Source organism: Pipistrellus kuhlii, unplaced genomic scaffold, assembly GCF_014108245.1.
Source record: "Pipistrellus kuhlii isolate mPipKuh1 unplaced genomic scaffold, mPipKuh1.p scaffold_m20_p_1, whole genome shotgun sequence".
Classification (NCBI taxonomy): Eukaryota; Metazoa; Chordata; class Mammalia; order Chiroptera; family Vespertilionidae; genus Pipistrellus; species Pipistrellus kuhlii.
This window is the reverse complement of record NW_023425404.1, coordinates 52,635,966-52,652,188: the sequence shown is the minus strand read 5'-3', so window position 1 is coordinate 52,652,188 and position 16,223 is coordinate 52,635,966. Positions and strand designations below refer to the sequence as shown.

Below are 16,223 nucleotides of genomic sequence, written 5' to 3'. Positions count from 1 at the left end.
TAATTGATGATTCGCTCTCATCGGTGTTTCTAACTCTCCCTTTCCCTTACTCTCTGTAAAAAAAAAAAAAATCAATAAACTATATATTTTTAAAAAGATATCATCTCATACCATCTGAGCCACCTGGCCAGGGTTTTTGCTCATTTTTTATTTGGATTATTTGTTCTTTTGCTATGGAGTTGTAGGTGTATGTGTTTTTTTATGCAACAAAGAAATACTCAAAACTCTTAAAAGATAAGAAATAATAGTGCTTGGGGGGTGAGTATGTGGAGAAAAGGGAACTCTCAGACAGTGTTCATAGGGATGTAAATTGGTATAGCCATGATCAAAAGCAGTATTGGCAGTTCCTCAAAAAATTAAAACTAAAACTACCATATGGTCCAGCAATCCCATATCTGTATATAGCCAAAGGAAATAAAATCACTGTTTTGAAGAGATATCAGCAATCTTATTTACATTGCATTATTTACAATAGCTAAGGGTCTATCAAGGGATGTACGAATTAAGATGATGTGTCTATATGTACATACAATGAAAAGAAGGAAATCCTGCCATTTGTGACAAGATGGATGAACAAGGAGAGTATTATGCTAAGTAAAATAAGCCAGACAGAGAAAGACAAATATTGGAATCTTTAAAAAAAGCTAAATTTTATAGAAACAGAGAACAGAATGGTGGTTGCCAGGAGTTGGGGGAAATGGAGAGATATAGTTCAAAAGGTACAACTTTTAGTTATAACTAATTTCTAATTAATGGAGAGCATGATTATTTATATAGTTAATAATTCGGTATTGTATACTTGAAATTTGCTGAGAGTAGCTCTTAAGCATTCTCAGCATACACACACCCCCCTAAAGTAACAATGTGAGGTGAAGGATGCGTTAGTTATCTTGGTCTCAGAAGCATTCCACCAATGTAATGTATACTTTAAATATATACAATTAATTTTTTTCAATTATTCCTCAGTAAAATTGAGGGGAAAGAAAGAAAAGCATTCCCTACTGTGAGATAATTTTTTAAATTGTTTTTCCACCCCACACTAATTTTATAATTCCATTTTTTACAAAAATACTTGATTCACAGAGTTTGTTTCAGTGTAATGAAAGAGACAGCAATTCAACTCTGAATTTTCCTCCCCCACAATCGTTAATCAATTGCCTAAGGTCATTTTCAGAATCATTATCTTTTATCTCATGGATTGAAAAGTCTACCTTTATTACAAGCATCTTGGCAAATATATATTGGATCTATTTTGGGTTTTCTACTCTTTTTCATTGGTCTTCCTACACTGGTACCAGTCGCAAACTGTTTTATTTATTGTAGACTTATATGTTTTACTATGGTTATTGATCTCTATAAACTCTATAATCATAGTTTGCCTAAATAATGCTGGTGTTAATATTTTTATTGGAATCGAGTTAAATCTATAAGTTAATTTAGATAGCTAAAAATATTTAGTGTCTCAAGTTCTCTTTCATGTCATTCAGTAATATTTTAACATTTTCTTCATCTCTATATTCCATATTTCTTGTTAGACTTATTTCTAGGTAATCTACCTTTTTTTGTTACAATTACAAAGTGATGTTTTCTTTCATTTTCTAGCTGTGTATACGGGTATAGGAAAGCTATTAATTTTTATGTCATATTTTCCCCCACTTTACTAAATTCTCTTTTTGTTTGGGATATTGATTCTCTTCAGTTTTCCTGTGTATCATAGGCATGTCATAATTCTAATTTCTCCTATTCAATTTTTATAGTTCATCTTTTAAAAAACATTCAATTGCCTAATAACTTCAAAAAATATTAAAGTAGTCTAGCTGGTGTAGCTCAGGGCTGAGCACCAACCTCTGACCAGGAGGTCATGGTTTGACTCCCAGTTTGACTCCCGGTCAGGGCACATGCCTGGGTTTAGGTTTCAGTCCCTAGCAGGGGGCAGGCAAGAGGCATCAGATCAAAGACTCTTCTCATTAGTGATGTTTCTCTCTCTCCCCCCTTCTTCTCTAAAATCAATTTAAAAATGTATTTTAAAAAAGCTTTAAAAATATTAAAGTAGTGGTAATATTCACCATTTAATTTTTTTCTTTATATTAATGGTATGCTTTTAGTGTTCCTAAACATTATGTAGTCTTCTTGCTTGAGAAATATTTTACCATGCTGACATATCTATTCCAACTTTAATTAATATTGTATGTGAAATAATATAAATGTGTCTAGCATTGCCCTAACCGGTTTGGCTCAGTGGATAGAGCATCATCAGCCTGCGGACTGAAAGGTCCCGGGTTCAGTTCTGGCCAAGGGCACAGCCTGAGTTTCGGACTCAATCCCCAGTGGGGGGCATGCAGGAGGCAGCCGATCAATGATTCTCTCTCATCATTGATGTTTCTATTTCTTTCTCTCTCTCTCTTCCTCTCTGGAATCTATAAAAATATATTATTAATTAATTAATTAATTAAATGTTTCTAGCATTAAACAGTGAGAGCAAAATACAAAAAAAGTTATAAAATTGTCATTGGTTTTTCAATAATAAATAAAAAAACATTAAATCCTCCAGTCAAATAAGGTATGCAGAGTTTTATGTTTTGTTACTATTGTTGTTGCTGTTATACAATGAGAGCAGAATACGAAAAAGTTATAATTTTTTTTTTGGCATTTATGAGATAAACATGAGACTTTCTTGGCTCTAGTAAAATGGAGTATTTCCTAACATTAAACTATGCTTGCAAATAGAATCCTGCAGCACATTAAAAGAAAAGTGAAATACATCTAGTGGGGTTCATAACCGAAATGAATATTATATTTTAGATTCTGCATTAGAATTTCTAATGGAGAATCCAACAACCTGCAAACTTCTTATGTAAGGAGCCAAATAGTAAATATTTTAGCCTTTCTAAGCTACAAACCATCAAATCATCTTCACTGCAAACTTTTTTTTTTCTTTTTTCTTTTTTTTTTTAATAATTCCTTAAAACTGTAAAAACCATTCCTAGTTTGTGAGCTATACCAAAATAGGCCAGGTGACAAGTTAGGCCTTAAGGGCAATAGTTTCTCAACTTCTGGTCTATAATTTTTCTTATATTGTACTGGCATCATAAAAATAACTCATGAGCCTACCCGGTTTGGCTCAGTGGATTGAGCATTGGCCTGTGGACTGACTAGTCCCAGGTTCAATTCCGGTCAAGGGCATATGCCCAGGTTGTGGGCTCAATCCCCAGTGTGGGGAGTGCAGGAAGCAGCCGATCAGTGATTCTCTCTCATCACTGATGTTTCTCTCTCTCTCCTTTCCTTTCTGAAATCAATAAAACATATATTTAAAAAAATATTTATTACCAAGTCTGCCTCGTGAAATTTGCTGTGGATATCACTCTCAGGAATAAAGCAGAAGCAGAAGTCCTCAAGACACAGCCACAGACAGCTGCACCTACCTCCATGCCTCCCAGCCAGTCTGCAGACCCTTCTCGGTAGGTGTTTAGGTACCCATCCACCAGGGTGGTTAGGTCAGACATCATCTCATCCAGGAGTACCGTGCGAAGGGGTAGCAGGTAGGTGGCTTCTAGGGCCAAAATTTTCAGCAAGGAGGGTGAAAGAGGTCGTGTGAACCACACTTCTGTATTTTCCTATAGACACCAAAACAATTTTCTCTGAATATAAACAAAACATTAAAGGAAATAACTGTAAAAAAAGAAAATAACTGTTTAACTTAAAACACTATTACTGTCATTTTCCTCAATTATTATTATTACCTTCTACTTTCACACTATGGCTAGGTTTCTGAGAACACACACACACACATACATACACACTTTATGATTCAGGAAAGACAGGGAAAAGGAGAGAGAGGGAGGGAGGGAAGAAGAGAGAGAGAGAAGAAAAAAGAGAAGACGAGAAGGAAGGAGGGAGGGGGAGAGAAAAATAAATCAGGATTTACTTAAAACTGAAGGCAGCATATTTGGTTATATGGCCAAAATTATAGCCAAATGATCTAGATCCCAGTTTATCATGAGAGACTATCAGGAGCTAAATAAAATCTACCTTACTTTGGGATAAATAATTGGAATTATTTTTGTTCTATTGCTTAGTCCAAATTTCCAATCTAATCACCCTCTTGTCCCAATTTAACAATGTATTTCAGAATGCTTTTTAATTGACAGACAACAGATCTGGATCCTGGCTCTTACCCACTTGAGCCCACAAACAAACTGGTGCCATTTGGAACAACTAAGATTTTAGCAATGCTCAAATGCTTACATGGCATCTGTCATTTCTCTATAGAATATGCTAATAACCTCACTCAGAAAGCACTTGAAAAAAACTAATATCATATGGGACATCCTTTAATACTCACCTGAATCAGTTTCTGTTTCTCTTCCAGAAAGGAGAGATATTTAGGGGCCACTTTAAGGTGTCTGATTAAACTCTCCTGCAAAGTACTGATGCAGTTTGGAAGAAAGCCGCCTGTTTCCACGGAAAACTGAAGGACATCTGCCACCTATGGCATTAAAAAAAGACACACAGACCAGTCTGTAGAATATATACACAGAGCTAACACCTGGCAGAAATAGCAGAAGCATATTTAGATAACGTCTTTTTTAATATATATTTTATTAATTTTTTACAGAGAGGAAGGGAGAGGGAGAGAGATTTAGAAACATCGATGAGAGAGAAACACTGATCAGCTGCCTCCCGCACACTCGCCACTAGGGATGTGCCTGCAACCAAGGTACATGCCCTTGACTGGAATTGAACCTGGGACCCTTGAGTCTGCAGGCTGATGCTCTACCACTGAGCCAAGCTGGTTTTTGCTGATCACCCAATTTTAATGTATACTTGTCTACTTTCTTTTCCACTTCTTTTATTTGCCTGCCTTATGATTATTTATTATTTTTTGGTGATTTTAGGAAATGGGGAAAGGAAGATAAAATTCAAGAATTATTTTGCCAGGCCACAGTGGCTCAGTTGGTTGAGTGTTCTATGCACCCAAAGGTTGCTGGTTCTATTCCTGATCAGGGCACATACCTGAGTTGCGGGTTTGGTCCAATGTTGGGGAACATATGGAAGGCAATCTCTCAGCAACCTCTCTCTCTCTCTTTCTCTCTCTCCGTCTCTCTCTCATATGGAAGGCAATCTCTCAGCAACCTCTCTCCCCCTCCCTCCCTCCTTTCCTCCCTCCCTCCCTCTGAGCATGTCCTCAGGTGAGGATTTCAAAAAACAGAATTATTTTTATTACATACTAGAGGTCCGGTGTAGATTCATGCACAGGTCCCTGGGCCTGGCCTGTGGGATTGGGTCAAAACCAACTCTCTGACATCCCCCAAGGAGTCCTGGATTGCAAGAGGGTAATTCTCAGGTGATGCACCCCAGAATTGGGCTCCCTCTTCTCTTCCAGGTGCATAACCCAAGAACCGCAGCTGCCAAGTTACTGCAGCTTGGCAGCTCCTGTGTTGAGTGTCTGCCCCCTGGTGATCATTGCACATAATAGCTACCAGTTGGAGAGTCAAATGGCTGGATGGTCACTTAGGCTTTTATATATATAGATTAGCAACTGTAGTAAAGTTTTGATAAGAAAAGCTAATAAAATTAAGAATTAAGCCCTGCCGGTGTGACTCAGTGATTGAGTGTCAACTCATGAACCAGCAGGTCACAGTTCAATGCCTAGTCAGGGCACATGCCTGGGCGTGCAGGGGGCAGCCAATAGATGATTCACTCTCATAGTGATGCTTTTAATTCTCTCTCCCTCTCTCTAAAATCAATTTTAAAAAACCATATTTTTAAAAATGTGAAATAATTCTTTACCTGTATGTGATAGGCTAGATAATGGCCACCTAAGATATCTACATCCTAATTCCTGGAACATATGAATGTTATTTTATGGAACAAATGGACTTTGAAGCTGTAATAAGTTAAGGATCTTGAGATGAGAATATCATCTTGAATTATCAGGATGGGCTCTAAATGTAATCACATGTTCTTATGAGAGGGAAACAGAGGGAGATTTTACTATGGTAGCAGACTTTGGAGTAATGCACTTTGAAGATGGAATAAGAACAATCCAAACAATATAAGTGAAAACTGAAAAAGCAAGAAATCAGACTCTTCCCATCAGTCTCCAGAAGAAACCAGCCTTGCTGACACCTTGACTATAGCCCAATAAAAATGATTTCAGATGCCTAATTCCTGAACTGTAAGAGAGCAAATTAATGTTGTTGTTTTTAAGATTTTAAAAAACTGATTTTTAAAGAGAGATAGGGAGAGGGAAAGAAACAATGTGAGAACATAACATCTATCTACTGCCTCCCAAATGCCCCCAACTGGGGACCTAATCCTAATCCTAAACTCTAACCCACAACCCAGACATGTGCCTTGACTGGGAATCAAACTGGCAACTCTTCATGCAAGGGACAACACCCATCCAATTGAGCCACATTGGCCAGGACAAATTAATGTTTTAAGCCACTAAATTTGTGATTTCTTACAAGAGCAACAGTGCTAGTTGCTAGTTGCACTTAGTGCTAGTGCACATGTGTCAAACACAAGGCCCGCAGGCCAAATCCGTCCCGCCAGGCCTTGCAATGTGGCCTGCACCCGCGCTGTCATCACTGCACTCCGCTGCGTTTCCATCACAATGACAGTTTATGACTGTTCAGTAAACCATTCGGCCCGCGATTTAGGCTGGATTTTAGATTTTGGCCCCTTCTCTGATTGAGTTCGACACCCCTATGCTAGTGCTAAGGAAAACAAATTAGAAAAACTCTTCAATACCTGCTTCCTTCACTATGAAAATCTGAGAAGAAAAAATGGAAAGATATGCCAGTGTCTTCATTACACAATACATAATCAAGAATCCTAATGGCCTCAAGGGAACAATGAGCGATTCTCTTATGTTTTGGAATAAGCACAAAAGCAATCTCTCTAGATTGAAAGATCCTGAAAGAAGGCCCAAAGAACATGTAAAATGAGGAGATACATACAGGGCAAACTGAATCACAAAAATAATAATAATAAAAATAAACTTTTGGGAATTCAATAAGAAATAATTGGCCAACTCATTACTTTCACCCCTCTCCAAAGGCTCTCCTAATGGTTTTCCTGCTCTCACAGCCAAACCAGCTCTAAGAGGTAGTATCGTCTAAGAAGTTCTCATTTCTCTAGGGTCCTTTAGAGCAGAGAAAAATAATATATCTTCAAGTTATGTTGGACCAAAAGAGGCTTTTTGAACATATCTAGGATGACCTGCATCCCTGAGCTAGATGCCAACTAGCCACTAGCCTTAACTGGTACATATGTGGGTAAAGGCAGATATGTGATTGTTCACCTCATACTAAGGTCTCATCTCAGACTTTTGAATGACCCCAAAATTGTTTGTTTCTGAATATTATATACTAGAGTACGGAGCAAATTCTGGAGTAAAATACTGAATACTTTTAGGTAACTTTTTTACAGTGATTTTACATTTCATCAAATGATCTCACATATTGTACAAACATCTTACATGAGAAATGAGCAGGAATGGGGCACACACAAAGACTTTCAACAACTCATCAGACAAGGCCTACTTTCTACAGGCGCTATGTAGATTAAACCCAGTATTTCCCTTCATGTACCTGTGTGTCAAAGACATTATTCAGCAAAATTCCATACTGATGAGAGAGACAATCAGAAAGCCAACGACAATCATGGATAACCTAAGGCATCAGAAGACAGAGACAGAGTAATTAGAACCTGGCTACTAGTTTTATTAGCAGAGGAATCAGCTTACACACACACCTTCAAAATCTTCTTGTCTTCTAATACCATCTGGAGTCCATTGTTGAAAGCACGATTTCCAAGAAGGAAAATGTCAAATAAGTAGACACGGCTGTTTGTGGCCACCTACAATAAATCATCCAGTCACACATGTTATAGAATAAGGAAGAACTAGGGAAAGGGATCTGAAGATGAAGAAAGACGTGATAAAATATTTAACTTCTTCACTTTTAAAGTAAACAATAGGCATTCAATATTCTTAGAGAAAAATGGGTTTACATTGATCTTAAGTTTAAAAAAAAGACACTACAACTGTGATTTTTCAAAAGAAAAGAAACAGACAATCTGGTAATTTAGCTTTTCACATTTTACTGTCCCAACTTAATTTTTACCAGTCTCCCCTATGGCATTCTAATACCCCAGGGATTCCAGGTTTAAGGGAAATATGAACAATATATTTTGTTGTTAACAACACAAAATGCATTTTATTTTTTTAGTTCCATAGTAAACATGAATGTGTTAGGTATCACATGAAGTTACTCATAGAGAAGATCCCTGTTCCTCATCAGTATAAAACAGGCAACAAATATACTGGCCCAAATGGCAGGATATGAAACACTGTTTTATAGATCAATTTTATACAATCATAAGAATTCTAGGTAGTTTTTGTTCATAAAAGCCACAAAAATTATACAACTGAAAAATCTACTGAGTCAGAGAGTACAAGGCCAAAAAAGATCTGAGTCGGTCTACAGAGGCAGACACATGACATTCTGATGCCATCTTTGTCATTTCAAGAGCTAACGGTTGTTACAACTACAATTGCCAGGCCTACCTGTACCCATTCTCAGATCCTTCATGATATTTGCTAGAATTTGACACATAAATAATTAATTCCTGCTCTTTCCCCTACATCTTTAAACATAAAAATTGAATAGACACTAAAAGTTTTGAAAATAATTCTCTGCTAGACTTTAAGCTCTATGAGAGAAGAGATTAGGTCAAATTCACCATTATACATGCAACTAGAACACAGTCAGGCACATGGATGGCTGTTACACATTTCTTCAGCAAATCAACACATGCCGTACAATTCTCCTTTTGATTTTTTTTCATATGCAAAATATGTACATGGCCACAATAATATGCATTCAAATCTATATCCTGCTTTTTCCATTCATGAACTTTCAAATATTTTTCTATATTGCATTTGTCATCAGTTTCTGGCATCCATAAAGGAGTTATAAGATATACTGTAACTTCTATTATTAACTATTTAAGTAGTTTCTGACTTTTTGTCATCATAAATGATGCCAGGATGAACAGATCATCACATATTTTCCTTTATATTTTGAAGATAGATTCCTAGAAGTGGCCCTGAGAAGTAGGCCAAAGGATATAAAAAATCTTTGTATCTCAACAAAGATTTGCTACTTTCATCTTATCTTTTTTAAATTTAAATAATTTTATATTTTCAATTACAGTTGATATATATATATATTAATTTTTAAAAAATATATTTTATTTATTTTGTACAGAGACGGAGAGAGATATCGAGTTAGAACCATCGACGAGAGAGAGTCATCGATCAGCTGCCTCTTGCACACCCCCTACTGGAGATGTGCCCGCAACCAAGGTACATGCCCTTGACCGGAATCGAACCCGGGACCCTTCAGTCCCCAAGCCGACACTCTATCCATTGAGTCAAACCGGTTTCGGCTATATATATTAATTTTAGGTGTACAACTCAGTGATTAGATATTTATATAACTTATGAAGTGATTACCCTGATAAATATAGTACCCATCTGACAACATACATAGTTATTACTTGACTATATTCCCTATACTACCTATACTTTACATCTTTACTTCCCAGAAACAGTACAAAGAATTTCCTTTTTTCCACATCTTCTCCAGTACTTGTTACTTTTTGTCCTTTTTTATAACAGCCATCCTAACAGGTGTGAGGTTATATCGTGGTTGTTTTGTTTTATTTTGAATATATTTTATTGATTTTTTTCAGAGAAGAAGGGAGAGATATAGAAAGCTAGAAACGTCAATGAGAGAGAAACATCGACCAGCTGCCTCCTGCACACCCCCTACCGGGGATGTGCCCGCAATCAACGTACATGCCCCTGACCGGAATCGAACCTGGGACTTTTCAGTCTGCAGACCGACGCTCTACCACTGAGCCAAACCGGCTTCGGCTCTTATCATGGTTTTGATTTGCATTTCCCTGATGATTACTGATGCTGAGAATCTTTTAATGTATCTTCTTTGGGAAAATTTATATTCAGGCCCTTTGCCCAATATTAAATTGGATTTTTTTGCTATCAAATTGTATGAATTCCTTATATACTGTGGATATTAACCCCTTTATCACATATATGTCTTGCAAATATTTTCTCTCATTTCATGAGTTGCCTTTTCATTTTATTGATTTTTCTTTTGCTGTGCAGAAGCCTTTTAGTTAGATATAGTCTTCTTTGTTTATTTTTGTTTTTGTTGCTTATGTAATTTTATTTTAAGAAATTTGGATTTGTGCCCCAGCTGGTTTGGCTCAGAGGATAAAGAGTTGGCCCTGGGGACCAGAGCAGCCGGGTCGGGAGCAGCCAGGCCCGGAGCAGCAGCAGCCAGGCTGGGAACGGCAGTGGCCAGACCTGGAGCAGCTGGTTGTGGAGCGGGCCAGAGCAACAGAGGCCAGGCCCGAAGCAGCCAGGCCCCAAACAGCTCGCTCCTTGACTGCCCACGCCCCAGGGCTGCGTCTCAGACATGGCTGGAAACTTTTGGGGGAACTTGAGGGTCTGCTGAATCAAGTGATGAAGGCTTAGATCTGGATGTGCTGAGTTAGTATAGCGCTGGGGTGTTGATCTGTGAGTGCCTTGTGTGGGGTCTGGATGAGGTTGGTTGATCTATTTGGAAATGTCTTTTGTGTGAAGTGTATCCTTGGGCATGTGGAGGTATTATTGATTTGAGAAAATGCTAAGTAACTGATTTACTATCTGAAAAATTTAAAGTTCTGAAAGTTTAAGGTCTCTGGCCAAAAAGAGGTTTTAAAGCTAACACCTTAATTTTAATGGAGAAAGGGGAGGACAAGCCCTTCCCACCAGAACAGGTAATCCAATTCCAGCCAGCAGCTATCTTTAAACAATGTGTTCATTTACATTTGAATGGCTTCACCTTTTGATAGGCTAAGGGCAAGTTTACACGTAAACAAGTTTGCTCCTCAATTCCCAGGGCAGAAAAAAACAAGGTTTAAAACTATTAGATTTTAAAATTTATTCTTAGAAGTGTAAAAATTTATTAATTAAAAAAAAAAGGAGATTGAAAAACCTGATAAACAATATTAGCTGTTGATTGTAGTAGAGTCAGCGATATGGGAGGGGAGTGGACTGACAGTTCTCAGGGAAAGGGGGAGCAGTGGATGCGGGAAGAGACTGAACATAAACTGTGCACCTATGGATGAGGACAATGGGGTGTGGGGAGGGGGCGGAGGGTGGGGTGGGAACCTGGTGGAGGGGGGAAGAAATGAGGAACCTTTGTAATAATATGAACAATAAAGATTGATTTAAAAAAAAATAAAATAAAAAAATCCAAAAAAAGAGTTGTCCTGGAACTGAAGGATCCTGGGTTCACTTCTGATCCAGGGCACATGCCTCAATTATGGGCTCAATCCCCAGTTAGGGATCATGAAAAAGGCAGCCGATCAATGATTCTCTCTCATCACTGATGTTTCTATCTCTATCCTTCTCCCTTTCTCTCTGAAATCAATAAAAATATACGTAGCCCTAGCCAGTTTGGCTTAGTGGATAGAATGTCGACCTGCGGACTGAAGGGTTCCTGGTTCAATTCTGGTCAAGGGCATGTGCCTTAGTTGCGGACACATCCCCAGTGGGGAGTGTGCAGGAGGCAGCTGATTGATGTTTCTCTCTTATTGATGTTTCTAACTCTCTATCCCTCTTCCTTCATCTCTGTAAAAAAAAAAAAAAATCAATAAAATATATTTAAAATGTATATATATATATATATATGTAAAAAAGAAAGAAATTTGCATTTGTGCTGCTAATGCAAACTTAGTCGCCTAAAAACTAAAGTTTGCTATGAAAGTGCATAAAATGAAAGAGGTAATCTAATCCTTGAGCAAAACTGGGTTTGATATCTCCATTTCTTTTCCTTTAAGAAGATGAATACTTCAGAGAGAGAAGGTCAAGAGAGCAGACTGCCAATCCTAATAAAAAATATCTTTTCAGTAGCTGGAGGTAGGTGTCTACTCAAAAAATAGAAGGCATTGTTTGGGTATTAGTTCCTTAAATGCTGCTGCTGCTGAGTGTGATCCAAAGGTGGCTACCCAACTGAGCTATGTAACGCTCATTATAAAGTTCTTTGGATATAGTGGGGACCCTCACCTGACATCGCTAAGGTTCAGGAAAATAAAAATGATGTGGTAGAAATCTGCTGTGGAAAGTTAGGATACAACAGGAAAGATGAGAAATTCTTCATATAGCTAAGGCAAGAGAATAAAGCTGGGAAAGAAAATCTCAAGCAGAATCTCTAAGACAGCAATCTGTAATAATAAAAGCGTAATATGTTAATTAGACCTGACAGCTAAATGACCTTCCGAACGAAGCCACAGCAGCCAGGGCCAAGGCAGAGGCAGTTAGGGGTGATCAGGCACGCAGGCAGTCAAGCAGTTAGGGCCGATCAGGCAGGCAGGCGAGTAGTTAGGAGTGATAAGGCAAGCAGGCAGAGTGGTTAGGGGCAATCAGGCAGGCAGGCAGAATGGTTAGGGGTGATCAGGCAGGCAGAAGAGTGGTTTAGGGACAATCAGGTAGGAAGGCAGGCCAGTGTTTAGGAGCCAGTGGTCCTGGATTGCAAGAGGGTGCAGGCCAGGCTGAGGCCCTGTGAATTTCATGCCCTGAACCTCTAGTAATGATTATAAAAGTGAATCAATAAAGAGACAGAAGCTCTTTTGTTTTAAAAATAATAAACTGAGTAGTAAAAAGAATGAAAGACATCCCAAACAAGTTTTAGTACAGTGACACTTGGGTGATACAATGAAGACAATTAATATAAATTTCCAAGTGATCTATAATTATTTTCAAAATAAAAAGTTTTTTATAACTATGTTTTACCTGAAGCCAACATAGTTTCCCATGACGACACACATTAGCTCCTTCTGCAGTCACACTCAAAACACTCTGCTTCTTGATGTGGAGCATCTGGTAATAAAAGAAGAAAATAGAATTCTCCAGGGAGTTAATTTTGCAATTATAACATCATGAATGACACAAGTAAAATAGCTAGCAGTGAACAAAGTGGATCATATTTTTTAAACTTATAAAATGTGGCTGATCCAAAACAGGTGTCTGCCACACACACACACACACACTTACACACCATCACTGAACACTTCTGATCCTCTTTTTAGCTTTCACAAAATTATTCCACAACTGGAAAATAAATCACTCATATCCCAAATATGAGTAAGAATTAAAAACTCAGATACCTTATGTTACCAATGATGTTACAGAGAAAGACTTCTAGTCTTTTTTTAAAAAAATTTTTATTTTATTGATTTTTTACAGAGAGGAAGAGAGAGGGATAGTTAGAAACATCGATGGGAGAGAATAATCGATCAGCTGCCTCTTGCACACTCCCTACCGCAACCAAGGTACATGCCCTTGACCGGAATCAAACCTGGGACCTTTCAGTCTGCAGGCCGACGCTCTACCACTGAGCCAAACCAGTTTCAGCAGATTTCTAGTCTTTATGGCCAAACTCCACATCAAAGAATGGCACCCTAACACAGAGCAATTTATTATTCCTGACAGGAACTCACCTAGTGGCTGAGTTTAACAGCACCTACTGTTCAGAATCAGAGAAACAAGGACTCAACAGGTCCCTTTAAGTCCTGGATTCATTCAATTACTCAAAATTGAAAAGTGGTATGTCTGGTACATATGCTAGTCCTTTGACTATCTACAATATTATCCTATTCCAAAACATTACATAATTCTAAGATACTTAATCCACAATATTAAAATATCTACATGATACAACATTCTCTCCATTTTATAGGTAGGTAAATTACTCAAGAATACAAGGGCATGGTAACTACTATACACTAAACACAATATCTTCCTTTAGAGAGCATAGTGTGCTACATACTGAGTATCTCTTATCACTGATGAAAAAAAGGGAATGAAGGTTAATTCCATCATCAAACAACAAGAAGGCTGCAGAACCGAGAATAAAAACTGTATTTCCCTATTGATAAGAATTTCCAACTATCTCCAAAGCAAAAGTTCTTATCCCATTTTTGTTGTCATAGACCCTTTAAAGAATCTTTTAACTATAAAGAATTCTTATAATGAATTTAAAAGTGGGCAAGAGGATATTTCTCTGAAGAAGATATACAAGTAGCCAAAAAGGACCTGAAAACACAGTCAACATTATTAGCTATCAGAAAAATGTAAATCAAAACCACCAGATACCATTTTATACTACTAGCATGGCTATACAGGCAGTCCTCGGGCTATGTAGGACTAGATGTACCTCGTTTCATGGTTACATTGCCATCTCCCATTTATTTATAATTAAAAGAAAAGTTCCATCATTTTGACGTATGTACATATGTGCTTTATGTTTTTTATCATTTATTTACTGCAAGTAAAGATCAGGAATTGTTATCTTTTTTTTTTTTTTTTTTTTTTTGTTATCCTTCTTTTAAATGTTTTTTTTACTGTTTCACTTCGTAACTGCTATCATGTGCTCCATGTGAGTGACCTAGGTGCTTATGTAGTTGAGTTCCGGAAAATCATAGGAAGGATCTCTGACATAACCCGAGGACCTACTATAATTAAAGTGACAACATAATCTCAAGGCTTTAAATATCATTAGAATTCACTTGAATTTATATCTCCATCTCAGACCTTTCTCCTCATCTCTAGACTTAGGTTGACAGAAACTAAACTCCTAATTATCTCCAATACTTTTCTACCCATAGTCTTTCCCATCTCAGTTTAATAGCCACACCACATTTCAGTGGAGAATGTGGAGAAATTGAAACCCTCATATCCTGTCGGTGGGAATATAACTTTGGAAAACAGTATGAAGAATAAAAAATTAAACATAGAGCCCGGCTGGTATGGCTCAGTGGTTGAGGGTCAACCTATGCACCAAGAGGTCACCAGTTCGATTCCCAAGCAGTGCACATGCTCGGGTTGTGGCTTGATCCCCAGAAGGGGGCATGCAGGAAGCAGCCGTTCGATGTTGATGTTTCTCTTTCATCAATGTTTCTTTTTCTTTTTTAAAAAATTTCTTTATTGATTAAGGTATCACATATTTGTCCTCAACTCCCTATTCCAATCCTCCCCCCTCTTTCATCAATGTTTCTATCTTTCTCTCCCTTCCCTTCTCTCTAAAATCAATAAAAACATATTTAAAAAGAAAATTAAACATAGTTACAATATGACCCATCAAAAACCTGTCCACACAAAACATATGTCCACACAAAAACCTGTACATGACTGTTCATAGCATTATTTATAACTAGAGACCCAGTGCACGAAATTCGTGCACAGGGGAGGGGGTGTCCCTCAGCCCAGCCTGCACCTTCTCCAATATGGGACCCCTTGGGGGATGTCCGGCTGCCCATTTAGGCCCGATCCCACCAGGATCAACAAATAGATGTCTCTGTCTCCCTTCCTCTCTCTAAAATCAGTAAATAAAATGTAAATAAGTAAATAATTAAACATACAAATGGCCCTGACAGGCTTGGCTCCGTAGATCGAGACTGGCCTGTGGACTGAAGGGCCCCAGGTTCAATTCCCAGTCAGGGCATGTACCCGGGATTACGGGCTCAATCCCCAGTTGGGGGCATGCAGGAGGCGACCATTCCATGATTCTCTCTCATCATTGATGTTTCTCTCTCTCTCTCCCTCTCCATTCCTGAAATCAATAAAAAATATTAAAAAAGAAAAAAGTATGAATGGCTGTCCATCTCACTCAAGTCAAACTTAAAATTCTTATAATGTCTATAAAAGCCCTAACTGATATACCTCTTCTCTCATTTCCTTTCACTCTTCTTCATTGTGATCCCTGCTGTTTCTTCACAAAAGCCAAGTGTACCTTAGTCTTAGGGTTTGGCACTTGTAAATTATATCTTCTTTAAGTTTCTTACCTAGATAGCCACATCACTGGCTCCCTTCTTTCAGGTCTGTGTCCCCAACTCACCTCTTCATAGAGATTTTCTCTAAAACTAGGAATTCTATTCACTACACTACATATTATTTTTCTTCATAAAACTAATCACCAGCTGAAACCGGTTTGGCTCAGCGGTAGAGCGTCGGTCTGCGGACTGAAGGGTCCCAGGTTCGATTCCAGTCAGGGGCATGTACTTGGTTGTGGGCACATCCCCAGTAGGGGGTGTGCAGGAGGCAGCTGGTCGATGATTCTCTCTCATCGATGTTTCTAGCTCTC

At 38.1% G+C, this 16,223-nt stretch overlaps 1 protein-coding gene across 4 annotated transcripts in view; it reads right to left on the bottom strand.

Moving 5' to 3' along the window:
- The window catches only part of EXD1 (exonuclease 3'-5' domain containing 1), a 41,577-nt gene that overhangs the window by 2,691 nt on the left and 22,663 nt on the right, over nucleotides 1-16,223 (bottom strand). For 3 of the 4 annotated variants that reach the window (XM_036445533.2, XM_045574417.1, XM_045574418.1), the window contains 5 exons: nucleotides 12,875-12,961; nucleotides 7,762-7,866; nucleotides 7,599-7,679; nucleotides 4,343-4,486; nucleotides 3,423-3,614 (listed from right to left, as the gene is read on the bottom strand). In XM_036445533.2, coding sequence (XP_036301426.1) covers nucleotides 3,423-3,614; nucleotides 4,343-4,486; nucleotides 7,599-7,679; nucleotides 7,762-7,866; nucleotides 12,875-12,961 — 609 coding nt within the window. The remainder of the gene's footprint in view (nucleotides 1-3,422; nucleotides 3,615-4,342; nucleotides 4,487-7,598; nucleotides 7,680-7,761; nucleotides 7,867-12,874; nucleotides 12,962-16,223) is intronic. The other variant, XM_036445555.2, reaches the window with a different exon arrangement.